The 17,503-nt window shown below is 39.1% G+C and overlaps 2 protein-coding genes across 2 annotated transcripts in view; both read right to left on the bottom strand.

The window, feature by feature from the left end:
* Positions 1 to 17,503, bottom strand: part of LOC311291139 (uncharacterized protein) — a gene marked incomplete at its 3' end in the record, with an annotated part of 311,624 nt that overhangs the window by 52,066 nt on the left and 242,055 nt on the right. The window lies entirely within an intron of this gene.
* LOC311290806 (uncharacterized protein) overlaps positions 1 to 17,503 on the bottom strand; it is a gene marked incomplete at its 3' end in the record, with an annotated part of 85,352 nt that overhangs the window by 36,874 nt on the left and 30,975 nt on the right. Inside the window, exon 12 of the mRNA XM_084409519.1 lies at positions 16,657 to 16,830. Within this exon, the coding sequence (XP_084265645.1) occupies positions 16,657 to 16,830 (174 nt within the window). The remainder of the gene's footprint in view (positions 1 to 16,656; positions 16,831 to 17,503) is intronic.

The following is a 17,503-nucleotide window of genomic DNA, read 5'->3' as shown; positions in this document are numbered from 1 at the left end:
CTTAACCACAAACAACCTGGACTTAATGTTTCTAAATGAAACCTGGCTAGAAGACAGCTGCAGTGCAACAGTCCTCAATGAAACAGCCCCTCCTAACTTTACTTTTATGAGTGTCTGCAGAGCTGTTAAGAGAGGTGGGGGTCTAGCTGCTCTTTTTAAAGATATAAATATATTATATACACTCACCTAAAGGATTATTAGGAACACCATACTAATACTGTGTTTGACCCCCTTTCGCCTTCAGAACTGCCTTAATTCTACGTGGTATTGATTCAACAAGGTGCTGAAAGCATTCTTTAGAAATGTTGGCCCATATTGATAGGATAGCATCTTGCAGTTGATGGAGATTTGTGGGATGCACATCCAGGGCACGAAGCTCCCGTTCCACCACATCCCAAAGATGCTCTATTGGGTTGAGATCTGGTGACTGTGGGGGCCATTTTAGTACAGTGAACTCATTGTCATGTTCAAGAAACCAATTTGAAATGATTCGAGCTTTGTGACATGGTGCATTATCCTGCTGGAAGTAACCATCAGAGGATGGGTACATGGTGGTCATAAAGGGATGGACATGGTCAGAAACAATGCTCAGGTAGGCAGTGGCATTTAAACGATGCCCAATTGGCACTAAGGGGCCTAAAGTGTGCCAAGAAAACATCCCCCACACCATTACACCACCACCACCAGCCTGCACAGTGGTAACAAGGCATGATGGATCCATGTTCTCATTTTGTTTACGCCAAATTCTGACTCTACCATCTGAATGTCTCAACAGAAATCGAGACTCATCAGACCAGGCAACATTTTTCCAGTCTTCAACTGTCCAATGTGGGTGAGCTCGTGCAAATTGTAGCCTCTTTTTCCTATTTGTAGTGGATATGAGTGGTACCCGGTGGGGTCTTCTGCTGTTGTAGCCCATCCGCCTCAAGGTTGTGCGTGTTGTGGCTTCACAAATGCTTTGCGGCATACCTCGGTTGTAACGAGTGGTTATTTCAGTCAAAGTTGCTCTTCTATCAGCTTGAATCAGTCGGCCCATTCTCCTCTGACCTCTAGCATCAACAAGGCATTTTCGCCCACAGGACTGTCGCATACTGGATGTTTTTCCCTTTTCACACCATTCTTTGTAAACCCTAGAAATGGTTGTGCGTGAAAATCCCAGTAACTGAGCAGATTGTGAAATACTCAGACCGGCCTGTCTGGCACCAACAACCATGCCACGCTCAAAATTGCTTAAATCACATTTCTTTCCTATTCTGACATTCAGTTTGGAGTTCAGGAGATTGTCTTGACCAGGACCACACCCCTAGGCAAGGCAAGGCAAATTTTATTAATGAGAAATTGAACAGGTGTTCCTAATAATCCTTTAGGTGAGTGTATATTAAAGATATAGCAAATATCATTTGGGAATTACCCGTCTTTCGAATATCTGGATACTGTGTTAAAAGGTGCTCCACGCATTTTACTTATTATTTACAGGCCTCCAAAATACTCTCCAGCCTTTGCTGAGGACTTTACAGAACTGTTATCAACAATTACCTCAGAGTTTGACGGTTTTGCCATTGCTGGAGGTTTTAACATTCACATAGTGCAGAAAACAATATGGCAAAAGAAATCAAAACTGTTTTAAAAACTTTTGATCTGACTCAGCATGTACATGGACCCACACACAATCGTGGACACACTCTAGATTTACTTATCAGTAAGGGTCTAAACATTTCATCGATTGTTATTAACCCCCTGGGGTCGGCGGTATCGCCGGCGATACCAGCTCGTTTTTTTCCTTATCAGTGCAAACGAGAATCTAAATACTCTGTTGATTTTGATATTACATGCTTGTGTTATACATCAATCGATCCTGTTAAGTGTGTATTTTTTTGTGTATACTCACAATAAAAACAAAGTGTTGTTATTTTCATCAAAAAAAATAAAAATAAACATGATGCGAGTTTTGCCTTCTCTCTGTCAGTGAAGTCCATTCTGAAACGCGTCCGAAAATGAACTGTAACTCAGCGAATACTTCTCACACAGACACGTCAGATGTGTCTTTATGAAGCCTTAATTCTCTTCTTTGAAATGAAGTAATTTATTTAAAAAACAAATATTCTCATGGTATGTAATCCGTTTGAAAGCAAGGAGAGGTACCGTTTTTTCGTTCTCCCTTCATTATCTGTAATAAGCTGAGGCCGCCACGTCCCCGGCGCTATTCACATGGTAAATAGTTTAGGTAATCTATGCATCGCCCCCGCCCCCCGATCAATGCCATACAAACACGAAGTTTCATCAGATCAGATTCACTGATAGTTCATCGCGTTTAGAGAGGATGGCACGCTTCTCCGGTAAAGACGCCCTTCAGATGATTCTGGACAGCGAGGAAGAATTCACCTTTTCCTCAGAGGAAGACTGCAACTCGGATGACGAACGGCTGCATTTTCAAAAGCGAAATGATCCCGCCAAGGATACAAGTTCGGAGTAAGTTGTTTAGTGTTAAATAATTCTTTTTCTGATAATATAGAACTCACATGAATTTTCAGACTATATTTTGCTTAGTTTTGGCTAGCTTTTGACATCTTACAGGAAAGATTGCCTTACAATATCCCTAACATTCGTGTATATGCTCAAGTGTAAACTTTTTCAATGTGATATTACTCTCTAAACATATTTGTATATTTGTTTTGATTAGCTTATAACACTGAGTATCATGCTAAAATACTGCCTTATGTTTAATGTAGCTTATTTGTGAATTTCTGCTTTTATGTGATTTAGTCTAAATATATTTCAGCCTCTGGTAAAATATGTGATAGCCTAGGCCTACTGTCTAAATACTAGACATTATATACAGTATACACTGCTTATCATGCTTCAATACTGCCTTATGCACAGATGTTTGTGAATACAGGTGTAAATGTTTGAAATGTAGCGATGTGTCGTCATTGCGTGCGTCACTAAATGCGTGCGGTCTATATGGCCCATCAACAGATACTCGTGGTGGCGCGGTCTATGGCCCATAAATAGATATATTTCCTTCCTATGGCCCATAAACAGATATATACATACATTGTGCGTCCATAATTAATTGTCCATCAGTTTACTTTGAATAATGTATGCTAACAGTTTTTGTTGTTGTTGTTGTTGTTGTTGTTGTTTTTTTGGAATGTGTCTGCATCAAGCTCTCCTTCTCCAGCACCCCGCAAAGGGGCAAGCAGGTGTCGTTCAGTTCTCGGTGCGATCGAGAATCATACTGAGTAAGTCCACAGACGTAATATTTACAGATGAAATATTTTTGTGTTTACATCGTCATAATAATAAAAAAGTACATATTCTTGTGTGATATTACAAAAACTGTTGTCTTTTTTTATCCATGGCCATTAGTGATCGATAATGATAATAATACAGTGTCTTTGATTGTGTTATCAGTATGCTCACAGTGTTTTTTGTTTTGTTTTTTACAGATGTGACAATGAACTTGTCCAAGCACCTGTCCCGAAGAGAGCCAAGGCTAACCAGCAGGCAAGCAACAGGCAGTCCACTCTGGCATGGAAAACAGAGACTGATGTTGACATGGTTCCGCAGACTGTGCGATTCCTTCCTGCATGAGAAACTGGACCGCAACTGAGCCCTGTAGACTCACATTCGCCCATGAGTCTATTCAAACAATTTTTTTCATAAAGTGCTGTGTCAACTCTGTGCCACAACACCAATGTTCAGGCTGCCAAGGCAACTGCAAAGGGCTCCAAATATAAATTAACATATGTCAGCATCAGTGAGATGTACCGCTACAATGGGCTGGTGTTCTACATGGCCATGGTGAAGGTCAGGGACAACAGGAAGGACAGCCCTCGGAATGCAGCTAATTCACTCTCTAAAACAGGCATGAAAACAGGTCAGGGGTAAAAAAGGTGAGAAGGATGCGGCATATATAAACACATAGTGAGTGAGTAGGAACGCGTGAGAGTTAACACGAACAGATGAAATAAGTACAAAATTCTCACTTATTAATAAAATTGAACTATACTCCACAGTGATGAATCCCCCCCAAAAATCTGTAAGCTGCATTGGCATAGCAATACCAGTGTTTCTCACAGGATTTTTGGATCACTGTGGTGAGTGGACCTCTGGCACTCTAGGGTAGAACATTTTGTAAGAAAATGTTGTGCTTTTTAATGTTAAATTCATCAATCTGGTGCAAATTAAACAAAGAAAAATTCAAAACTCTTTTAGTTACAGTGTCTGTCTACATTACTACTACATAATAATAGTTATAATATTAATCCTATGATAGTAATAGCCATATATTGTAAAACAAATTCACTGAAAAATAAAGGAAACTTTCATAATTAGTTTTGTACTAATTTCTATACTTGAAAGAGTATATTTATATACTTCACATTAAAGATGTGATTGGGCTAGCCCAGTGTCAATCAAGAAAATAACCAATGGGCCGCTGATCTACGTGTTTCATTGGGTGTCAGAAAAAAAAAAAAAAATAGCGCTGACTTTTTTTTTTTTTGACCAATGCATTACACACTAATTACGCACTGTCTAACCCAGCGCCGCCAAATAAGCAAAACAAAACGTATGGGCCGCCGATGTACGAGTTTTATGGGCCGTTAAGACAAAAAAAAAAGAATGAGATGTATCGGCCCAAAAAGCACGTCGGCCCACCAGGAATCTCCCGGTAGTCCCGATGGCATTAGCCTACATGCCTGGACGTCACACAAAACAAAATCCTACCTGTAGGTAGCTGCTGCTTTCGCATCAGTTGACATGCCATCTCATTTCCCCTCTTTCTTTTTCTATTTTTAGCCCCCGACAGCTTTTTTGCGTTATCCATCTTTTTTGCCGACAACTCACTAACTGTTACTCGTTCCTGCTCGCTCAGAGCTCACGGCGCCCGCGCCCACTTGCGATATTACCCTGCCCACTTCTATGTCAAAATGAAAAATAATGACATTGGCAACATCGCTGTCTGTATCTGACAGGACAGTTAACATTGTAAGCTAACTTACATTTTGGTTTTAAAACGGCGAATTTCGCCGAAAGGTGAGGAGTTTTCATGCCTGCTAAAAAATCTGCCAGGGGATCCATCAGGTGGATTCGGGATGGACCTCTTGTATTTGTGAAGTGGATGGACACACGAGAGGTATCTGTCTGTTCTACCATCCATCCTGCTTATACAGGAGACACTGCACAGAGGAGGGTGAAAACACAAGATACATGGAGGACAAAGACATTTCCATGTCCTGCACCTGTGACTGCCTACAACACACACATGGGGGGTGTGGATCTGTCTGATCAGCTGATACAGTACTACACTGCACAACACAAAACCATGAAGTGGCACAGAAAGATCTTTCTACATTTCTTGGACATTGCTTCCACCAACTCTTTCATTGTGCACAAAGAGCTACATGGTAACTTGTCCCATAAAGAGTTTATGGAGCAGCTTATAACAGAGCTCTGTGGTGTGTCACAGAAAACAGCACCAAAACAGACCAATAGTGACCATGTACCAGTTCCAGGAGCTGAGCTGACATCAGATGACAGGGATGTTGCCACAGTTGGTTGCCGCTCATGTGTTCATTGCAAAGCAGTGCGTGGTAAAAAGCAATTAACACCATGGAAATGCCAGGCATGCAATGTTCACTTATGTCTTCATTTGAACAGGAACTGTTTTCAAGAGTGGCATAAAGATGTGTGACTCTGTTCAGATGTGTGTGCTCTGCTGACCTTTCCGAAGGATAGCGATCTGCCTTTACTTTTGTTTATTTTATTTGCTTAGAGCCCGCATCAACGGGGCATAAGCATTTACTGTGAGATACCTGCCTTTACATTTATTTATCGCTCACAATTGATTTGTTTATAGCCGACTGATTATTTTTTTATTTTGCTCACATTTGATTTGCTTAGAGCAAATTAAGAACATTTAGTTCCTCCACATAGAGGAATTACAATAAAACAGATTGAAAAACAAAACCTTTGAATGTCCTCTCATTCTTTGTTCAGGCTGCCTCACTTGATGGGCCATTAGCCATTTGGGGGAGTGTCTATGTTACACCCCTGGTCTGAATCACATTAATATTGATAGGCCATTACCACTCCCACGCATAAACCTCTTCTGACAAAAAAAAACTGTCTTACAAAGTTTAAATCAATGTATTGTTTTATGTGAACGATTAGGCAGGATGATTTTCACATCATTTTGAAGCCAGAACTCGAAGCGACAACATCCATTAGTCAAAAGTCTTGTGGACACATATTTAGTATGTGTTTTGTGGTCTTATTTCAGCAACTTTCATTTTTTATTTTTTTCAATAACCACGCATAAACATTATTCTCTTAAAAATACAAACATGTACATACATGTTGCTCACATATTATGGTAGCCCTGTTTGTGCTATATAGAGTGAATTTACACCGTTGCCATTAACATATCTATAAATAACTGAAAAAAGCACAAATGTCAGGGCATGTCAAAACATCCCAAGGGCCCCAAAAACACCTTAGACCCCAGAGGGGTTAAAGGACGTTGCCATAGGGGATGAGTGGTTTGATAGGGAAAAACAATTTTTGCGATCATTTCCAGGAGACCTGCGGCTAGAGATCTCAGCTAGAATGATTTCAGATACAAGCGGGTCCAAGATATATTTATATATTTTTATATTTCCCATACACGGATTGTCCCATCGCATCAAACATTCCCGAGAGTATGTCCTTACCGGCTCACGTTGCTGGCTGCGTTCGCCTTGGACATAGTTAATCCATAGAGTCCATAAGATGACAGCCTAGTATATCTCCATGACGACTGCTTGAATAAACAATCGCATCTAGTCCATTTTCATCAAACAACGAATCAAAACAGGAAACTTTTCAGCACTTCTGACAAACAAAACGCAGACAAACAAAAACACCTGCTGCTGGTAGCTACAGCTAGAGTAGCGCCCACATGTGGCTTAAAAACTTTACAATAAGGTTCATTGGTTAACTTTAGTTAACTACATTAGTTAGCATAAACTAATAATGAACTGGACTGATACAGCATTTATTAATCTTTGTTCATGTTAATTTTAACATTTACTAATACTTTATTAAAATCTTGTTAACATTAGATAATGTACTGTGAGCTAAAATGAACAAACAATGAACAGCAGTATTTTTAATAACTAACGTTAACAAAGATTAAATACAGTAACAAATCTATTGCTTATGGTTAGTTTATGATAGTAAGCATATCGACTGTCACTAAAAATCAGTGGTAAAACGTGAGGAAATGCTAGATTTTTTTAATAGCTGGCAAAGTTAAAGTCTAATGAAATACACTGACACCTTATTTTTGTCCTTTCAAAAGTAACTGAATGCCCTGCTACACATATTAGCCTACTACAGTAATCATAATTCTATTTAAAACATATAAATGTACATGCATATGTATAATTATGCCATTATAAAATATGTATTTGTTTATATACACACTATGCATCATAAAAAAATTTCCGCTTAAAAAAAAAACGTTCCGTACATAGCCTCTATCTAGGCGCCCCCTAAACCCACATAATAAAGATGGACAATGACATAGAAATTTGCACAAACTAAGCATACTTTCCATACAATTTAGGTATTATTGAAATATCTAAATTTTAATAACGAGTGATTATTTAACAAAAGGCAAGTAAAACGGTCAGGGTTACATTTTAGACAAACACAAACACGCGCACCTCTGAAGTGATATAAAAGTCCTCGCGACCGCATCACTCGCAAGACGAAACCTGAAATCCACCATTCCCCAGTTGTTGACAGGTTGCTACACACACATAGTTTAGATGTGTCCGTGGTTGATGGCCAACCAACCGCCCGCAGCCAGAGTCTAGCCCGGGCAGCATCGCGGGGAAAGATGCACTTGAACTTTTGCACCACGAAAACAAACGCGCGTCCCATCATTGCCTCTCTCATCTACTACGCGAAATCAGTTTGACATGTCTGTCTTTAGAAAGTTCCACGTGGTGTAATGAATAATTAAGAGGCAGTGTCTTCTCATTGGATAAGAAAACTCAGTCATGAATAATTATGAGACACCGATGAGTCATCAAAGTACTATAGTGCTCTGAAGATTTTAAACCCGGAAGACGAAAATAGCGGAAAAAAACTAAAATTTAACCATTTTCCCCCTACTATTAAATCTAACAGATGCTAACATTGTCTTCAATGGTGTTCAACACACATACCTCTGTTAAAATCTCAGAAATTTTGGTTTAGGGTGTCGTGACCCTTTAAGTGTATAATTCCCATAATACTCTGTGATGAATGGATATGATATAAAATACTTTTTAGTAGATGATGTTTTTTTCTTCCTGAAAAACAAAAACAAAAAAAAATTTTAACTGGAATTTGCAACATTTCACCTCTTTAAAGAGCATCTTGCATGTAAAAAAAAAAAAATCTAAATGAATATATAACCGTGTATGAAAATACCATATGAAAAGATAATGCAGGATTTAAAATGTTTTAAAACGACATAAGGACACCAATTTAGTAGATAAAGTGAGCGTTTTTTTGCCTGCTCATACAAACCGCTTTTTTTCAACATCGCGTCATTTTACGTCACACGAGGGAGACTCTGCCGCAGCTCAGTGCAGAGTAGGTTGGTATTCAGTAAGAGCGGTCGTGAGTCAGTGTGTTTTCAGTAGTTTTTGTATTTCAATTTATCATCGTCATGGTACATTTTTGTGTTTGTGGAGCTTGCAAAAACTCCAGCCTGTCAGGACATCGAGTCCACCGGTTTCCTAACAAGAAAAAGGACGGTGCTATCTTTCATGCCTGGGTGCGGTTTGTGCAGGTGAAGAGACGGGATTTCTCTTCCGCGTCGGCTTCGGAAAACGCGGTCGTGTGTAGCGTTCACTTCAGATCGGAGGATTATCGTCCCGGCGATATGATGGAGTTCAACATGATGGGATACCGAAGTAAGAACCGGGTGAGACTCAGAGCTGGTGCGGTTCCTTCAGTGCACGCATCTTCGGGTTCTCCCGCCGGATGTAGGCGCGAGCACAACATCAACTGGCAAACGCAATGTAAGCGGAACGAAACTGAGCTACTCGTTGTTGTGTTTGTGTGGACCGTTTATCAGTTTGGACCAGTGCAGCGCGAGCCTGATCAAGCAACACTGTAAGTGCGAGATCCAGTAAATAAAGCATTTGAATTCGCCACTGAAGTAATAACATCGCTGCGAGATCTAGTGAGAAATATTCACATTTCTCCGTTATTAACAGATCAAACAGCGCTGACGTGGAAACCAGGAATAAACATTGTGCAATGAATGAACGAACTATCCAGTGTCCACAGATCAGCAACATTCACCATGGCTTTACAACACTAACTGCAACCATGGAAGTTTGGCATTTTCCACTAAGGCCCAGCAGGGGCGATTCTAGGATTTTCATTTTAGGGGGGCTCAGCCCCCAATGAGGGTATGATGTAAAAAAAAAAAAGAAGTTAGTTTATGGTCTAATGCTCATTATTAAGTAGTTTCATTCATTCATCCAGTAAAATGCATATGGCACGGTTTTATAATCACTGAGGTACCGAATGTTAGGTATCTAGGGGGGTTCGGGGGCATTCGGGGGCAAATTTTGATTTCTCTGATCTACATACAGTGTGTGCAGAATTATTAGGCATGTTGATTTTCTGATCATATTTTATTTCCAGGAACATTTTGCCAATTCCAAACCATATTAAACTTAATAACTACTATTCATTTTCTATTTAATCATGTATAAGTGATATATAATTGTTCATGAAGGCTGGAAATGAAAAATGTCTTATTTTCAGGTGTGCAGAATTATTAGGCAAGTTTTCTTTTACAGATAAAATAAGCCAAAAATGAGATTTAACAAAGACTGAAAAGTCAAAAATTATTAAATCCCCATGAGAAGAATGCAAAACTAATGCAATACTAGAGATTACAGTTAAGGCATGACCATTGGACAGTGAAATGCTCATTGGGTCAGCAGGGTCAGACAAAAACAGGTGGAGAAGAAAAAACACATGTTAACTGCAAAAGAATGAAGAATTAAGGTGAAGAATTAAGTGTGAAACCATCGGGAACCCTTTAGTCTCCAGCACCACCATTTTCCAGAACTGCAACCTACCTGGAGTCTCCAGAAGAGCAAGGGGTCAGGGTCTCAGAGACTTGGGTTAGGTAAAGAATCCTAAAAAATGACCCCCTCTTAATAAGAGTCACAAGCTGAAGTGTTGTTAAATACATGAAGACTGGTTTTTTATAGGCTTTATAGACAGACAGATTGAGGATGACTCTTGAAGGACCAGCAACACATCCTCTTCTACCACTGTTTGAAGAATTCATCTTCCAGAATACGTTTTAATACGTTTTGTGAGTTTATTTTTAGTCCATCTTCTACCCTGAAGTCCGTTTTGCAGAGATGGACTAAAAATTAACTCCCAAAACGTATTAAAATGTATTCTGGAAGATGAATTCTTCAAACAGTGGTAGAAGAGGATGTGGTGCTGGTCCTTCAAGAGTCACTCTCAATCTGTCTGTCTATAAAGCCTATAAAAAAACAGTCTTCATGTATTTTACTACTCTTCAGCTTGTGATTCTTATTAAGAGGGGGTCATTTTTTAGGATTCTTTGCTTAACCCAAGTCTCTGAGACCCTGACCCCTTGCTCTTCTGGAGACTCCAGGTAGGTTGCAGTTCTGGAAAATGGTGGCGCTGAAGACTAAAGGGTTCCTGATGGTTTCACACTTAATTCTTCACCTTAATTCTTCATTCTTTTGCAGTTAACATGTGTTTTTTCTTCTCCACCTGTTTTTGTCTGACCCTGCTGACCCAATGAGCATTTCACTGTCCAATGGTCATGCCTTAACTGTAATCTCTAGTATTGCATTAGTATTGCATTCTTCTCATGGGGATTTAATATTTTTTGACTTTTCAGTCTTTGTTAAATCTCATTTTGGGCTTATTTTATCTGTAAAAGAAAACTTGCCTAATAATTCTGCACACCTGAAAATAAGACATTTTTCATTTCCAGCCTTCATGAACAATTATATATCACTTATACATGATTAAATAGAAAATTAATAGTAGTTATTAAGTTTAATATGGTTTGGAATTGGCAAAATGTTCCTGGAAATAAAATATGATCAGAAAATCAACGTGCCTAATAATTCTGCACACACTGTATGTGCATTTTAAGATGTTTTGAAGGCCAAAAAAATTGGATGACAATAGCTTTAAAACCATGTGCGGGCAGCTGTTTTTGCAATGCATTTATGACAAAGAACTGCACCGATGCAGATGTAATATCATAGCAATCTATCAATAAATGCACTCACGACACACCTTGTACTCTCAGATGTTTGCTCTGCTCGGCGTCACTGCAGTGCAGATTGAAAAATGCGCTAAATCCAAGCAGACTCAGATAAGGGGAGGAGCCGAAACATGACGCAGCTTGCCGCCGTTTCAAATGAGTTTTTTTAAAGGGGACTGAAGCGATCAAAAATGTATTAATCAAATATTTTTTAGGGGGGCTGGGCAGAAGTTTAGGGGGGCTGAAGCCCCCCTAAAAAGGGCCTATTGACGCCCCTGGGGCCCAGTATGCATCCACCTCCCTGCAACACTGACTTTCCTCAGCTGTAAACATTGCCTCGCATTTCCCACACAAGCACCTATGGAACAAAAATTTTATCAGGAATAAATATCTCTGTCTCTCGATGAGAAACCGCTTATATCACTTATATAGTTATATCACGTAACCGTTAGTCTGGGCAGAAATGAATGAGCATGACAAACGCCTGATCAAAGCTTAGTTTCTGTTATTGTAAGTTCCATTATGTTCTGTCTAACATTAATCCTGGCCTGTCCCTGCTCTCTTGGCAGCCTAGCAGGCTCATAATTGTATGGCTGTGGTCAGTCAACAATTTCCTCAGCGTCCGAAATGTCATTGCAATCCATGTTTCCCTGTTGTTTGAATCGACCGCTCGCCCGTCACGCCCATTTTCAGATGCGGAAGTAAAATTCACAAAAACGACTCCAGAAGCCACTGTAGCGTATTTATATATATTTTTTTAAAGAAAATCTAGTTCCTACATTATTTTTCTATACATTGACTTGTTGGGTCTTCTAACCTGCAAGATGCTCTTTAAATGAGACTGAATAGTGTTTTTTTTCTCTCTCTCTCTCTCTGCTCTGTGTTATTAGAGCATTCTCAAAAAATCATTCTCGAGCTCTGAATCCTTGAAGAGAGACCATTCAAAAGGTGGTGGACCGAAGTCCACCGAATTCCAGTTAAAAGTAGAAAAGAAGACAGTTACGACTATGAATGGATGGATTTCGGTTGGATTTGTTTTTGCATGAGTGACATCTGACACTAATGGACCCACTGTCGTGGCATATGAAATGATTTGGCCTCAACCACATTTAAATGTAATTGTATGGGCATATATTGTTGTTATTCATTACTTCTTTCAATTATCATACATTAGTAAGGCTTTTTGTCATCAGTGCAATCATTCATTTCAATGTTGTACCTAAACACCTAATACAGACAGTGACACAAGTGTGCCACAACTTAAAGTCAAACATATATTTACAGTGATTTTTCATTAATTAAGCATTCTTTAGTCACATAACAAATTGCACATTGTAAAGTAGTTTTCATAAAACCCTGTCTCCATGACAAATTTATTCAAAAATAAATAAATTATTAAACTTAACAAAAGCAAAGGTCTTAAGCCCGGACACACCAAACCGACGACAAAGAACTAGCGTTGATGAAAGCCGACTGTGTCGTCGCCTCGCATCGCCTGCGTTGGGGGGAAAGCTGCACTTGAACACACAGTGCGGGTTCTGTGCCTGATTGTAAATGAGACAACTGTCTATTTCTGAAGATATATTCATCTATATTTGTCATTCAAAAAGGGAAACCTACACTGCCGGCTGCAAATACACAATCCATAAACAAAGCAATGCGTTCTTGCCGTTTTGAATATCAATCCTGCTAAACATTTTCTTTATTCCACTCCGCTCATGTTAATATTGAAATACTCGCCAGGAACACTCAGGTAAGATGATGTTATATTATACGTTTTGACTTCTTTGCTCACTGTTTTGCTATTATTCTCGTGCACTGACTCGTTCCCTAAGCTGAACAGCCAATCAGAGTTCTCTCTCTCACTGACGGCCCGACACCGATTTAACATGTCAAACAAGACGGCTTGGTGTGTCCCAGGGCCGGATTGGGACTCATTTTCAGCCCTGGAGTTTCATGCCTTAGACCGGCCCACTTTAGTACCCGACTGACTATTAAAATAATGTAATTAAACCCTCAGTATATAAGGCCTAATCTTTCAAGGGCTATCTGGCACTTCCCCCAATATGGAAGCTTGTTTCCGCCACAAAATAAAAATAAATAAATGATAATTGCGATTTTTTATCTCAGAATTGCGAGATACAAAGTCAGAATTGCGTGAAATAAAGTCGCAATTGCGTGTTATAAAGTCAGAATTCTGACTTTTTTTCTCGCAATTGCGACTTTAGGCCTATATCACGCAATTCTGACTTTATAACACGCAATTGCGAGTTTATATCTCGCAATTCTGACATATTTTCTCAGAATTGTGAGATATAAACTCAGAATTGTGAGATATAAACTCACAATTGTGAGATATAAAGTCCTATTCTAAGGGGGGAAAAAAGACGGACTTTTTTTTCCTCAGAATAGTTTATCTCACAATTCTGACTTTATAACACGCAATTGCGACTTTATATCATGCAATTCTGACTTTATATCTCCCAATTGCGTGTTATAAAGTCAGAGTTGCGTGATATAAAGTCACAATTGCGAGAAAAAAAGTCAGAATTCAGACTTTATAACACGCAATTCTGACTTTATAACACGCAATTGCGACTTTATTTCACGCAATTCTGACTTTATATCTCGCAATTCTGACTTTATAACACGCAATTGCGACTTTATTTCACGCAATTCTGACTTTATATCTCGCAATTCTGACTTTATAACACGCAATTGCGACTTTATTTCACGCAATTCTGACTTTATATCTCGCAATTCTGACTTTATAACACGCAATTGTGACTTTATAACACGCAATTGCGACTTTATTTCACGCAATTCTGACTTTATATCTCGCAATTCTGACTTTATAACACGCAATTGCGACTTTATTTCACGCAATTCTGACTTTGTATCTCGCAATTCTGAGAAATAAAGTCAGAATTGCGAGATGTAAACTCGCAATTGTGAGATAAAATTATCGCAATTATCATTTTTTTATTTTTATTTTGTGGCGGAAACAAGCTTCCATAAACATCTGACTGTTAAATAGGAATCCATTGTAATAAAGTTATTCTCATTATTATGCAATAGGCTATTTCTCTACCTGCTCTCCTCTCTCATCTCCATCTCCTTCTCTCGTTCTTCTTCTCTCAGTCTCTTTATCTTTACCTGTAAATCTTCCCTTCCTGAAGATGAGCTTAGATTGATACAGTCTTTGTAAAGTGATTATTTATGTCGGTCGTGTAAAATTTCTATCGTAAAACAGCCGTTTAGTTTAGCCGCACCTTATCTCGTGAAGCGTCGCGTTGGGATTCGCGCTTGCATCTCAAACATTTTGCCATTGCCGACGAGCGGTGTTTGAGTGCTGAAGCAGCTCAGATGATGAGGTCGGTTATCGTCGCGATATGCGAATCATTGCAGCAGGTAATATTAGGCAATTATTTCACAACGTTCATTGCACTCAGGAAAAATTACCGAGGTCCGGATCTCGGAGACCTCAATGGTCGGTACTGCCCTGACTCGTAGGCTATTTGGCCGCTTGAGTTTCTAGAGATATTTTATTATTCTGGCCTTTTCAGCGCCGCCTTTGCGCCTATAGGCTATTATCCATGTTTTGTATCTCTTATTTTATGTTCGCACATCTCAAACAAAGTGACTTTATTTTTATTTATTTTTGTGGGGCTGCGATAAAATAATAATAAAAAAAAAATAGTGGGGCTGCGCTATGACTGGAGCCACAAGGAAAGCATTCAACCCAGTGCCATGACAACACCGGCCCTCCTGGCCAATAAAACAGACCGGCCCACCGGGACTTTTCCCGGTGCTCCCGATTAGCCAATCCGGGCCTGGTGTGTCCCAGGCTTTAAAGTGACAGCAGCCTAATATCCCTGTTGCTGCTTGTGTCTGTGTTAATCAAACAAACAAAAGAAAATCACTCACTGCTCTACTGAATAACTTCAGTACCTTTAATAAGAATCAATGTATATTAAAACCATACAGTGAGTATATGCAGTATTTTAATATTAAAGGGGACATATTATGCCCCTTTTCACAAGATGTAAAATAAGTCTCTGATGTCCCCAGAAGTGTGTATGTGAAGTTTTAGCTTAATGTACCCAACAGATAATTTTTTACAGCATGTTTAAATTGTCACTTTTTGGTGCTCCGAAAAACGTGCTGTTTTAGTGTGTGCCCTTTAAATGCAAATGAGCTGCTGCTGCACGCACAGGGGGCGGAGCTTCATGAGCTCGCGCTCAGTCTCTCAGGACAATTTCATCTCACGGAATGATGATAATATCAGAAACTCTCAGTAACGGTGTTCATTTCGACCCGGAGTCAGACAATAATGCCTACAGAGTCAGAGTGCTGTATGGAGATGGAACAGGTATAGTTTAGTTTCATTACGGTTATAACATTTGTCATCTGCTTGTAGGCCTATGTATCAACTATTAAAAGCCTACAAGTCTGCTGTTTCGGACCAGGTCTGAATGATGATCAAAAATATAATGATGAGTTTAATAAAGTTTATTGTACATCACACAAAAGATGAAGCATCAGTTTTACTCCAGAAAATCACCGTAAGAGCTGAGAAAACAGTATAAGAAGTACGTTGAGGGAGCATTTTCTTTGCAAACAAAATAATTCCACCTCGTCTTCAGCGGCTGCCTCAGATTTCGGGAGTAAATAGAGAGAGCTATGTGGATTAATACATCCAGCCACACAACACCTACAACGCTTGGGAGACATTCTCGTCAGTGCAGCAATGGCGGATGTGTACAACTCGCTGTGAACTCGATCAGGGCGGGTCTATGTTAAAACGGCAGTGTCTGTCAACACTCGTGACGTCACTAAAGCCGCATTCCGAAAACAGGTCGTTGGGAGACAGTGCTTATGATTTATGGGGATTAATAAAAAAGGAGTGAGTGGATTTTTATTACTATTGGGTGGGTGTGTACACAAACTGCCAACCAACATTTTTGTCCAAACAGCATGCAAAAGTGAATTTTGCATAATAGGTCCCCATTAAATAGTGCTTGATTATCACTATATAATGCTTGATTGACTGATGTTAACAGTGTACTTTCAGATATTTAAAAAGCTGTGGCATTTTACAAAGACAAGCAGATTTGATGGAATCATATATATATCAGTCTGGTGAGTAAACAAAAAATGTACTAGCCATTGGCGATTCTATTGCCACGGTGTGCGTAGAGGGTTGCAATTTTATCTAAACAAAACTCAGTAAACCCCCACTACAAAACTTGTGGAGCTTATTGTATTACTGAAAGCATATTTTGTATGAATATTTAGCATGCATATTTATTTTGTGTTATTTCATCACATCTCACCTCAGTGTCTTGAGTTGACACTTCTGATCCTGTAGTAAATCACTGAGCTCCTTCACTCCTGATTGTCCAGGATCATTTCCTCTGAGATCCAGCTCTATCAGGTGTGAAGGGTTTGATCTCAGAGCTGAAGCCAGAGCTTTATAACCTTCTTCTGTGATACTGCAGTTTGAAAGTCTAGAAAAAAAGGGAATTTATAAAATTCATCAAGTTATAGTTATTTTACGATTAATATATTTAAACATATTTCATACTGTTCAACAGTGTTGGGGACTACTGCTAGCTACAGTACAAGTCACGATACCACCAACATTAACTACATATTTTAGTATCTGGACAGTAGCTCAGCTACTTTAAAACATTGTAGCTTTTCCAGTAGCTAGCTACTTTTTCCAAGCTGTGTAGCGCGACTGAAAGCTACACTCCATTTTGCATTCCGATGAATCATGAGCCTGTAATGCATTGAAGCAACGCAAAGTCTTCTTCTTACTAGATAAAGTACATTTGTTCATTACCACCATCTGTTGTTTCATCACGCATTTTGCAACTTTACAGTCAAACAAGAGATTGTCTGATGATTATAAAAAGGATGAACAGGAATGGATATTTCACGTGAATCGACTGTAATTTATGCAAACCAAAGATTAAAATGCAGTCTACATTAAAGACTTAAAGTGCATATGGAAGGTGAATAATAGCTTTTTAAATGTACAACTTATCCTGCTTTATTGCACTCTAAATCACAATAATGAACCACCATAGATTAATCTGTCCCGTTAGTTTTGTAATGAACCTAAAAGATCACTAATCGAACTGAAATAAAATTGCAATATAGTAGTGTGCTTATTAC

Source organism: Rutilus rutilus (genome assembly GCF_951802725.1).
Source record: "Rutilus rutilus genome assembly, chromosome: 5".
Lineage (NCBI taxonomy): Eukaryota > Metazoa > Chordata > Actinopteri > Cypriniformes > Leuciscidae > Rutilus > Rutilus rutilus.
The sequence above is the reverse complement of the archived record's forward strand: the minus strand, read 5'-3'. Positions and strand labels throughout refer to the sequence as shown.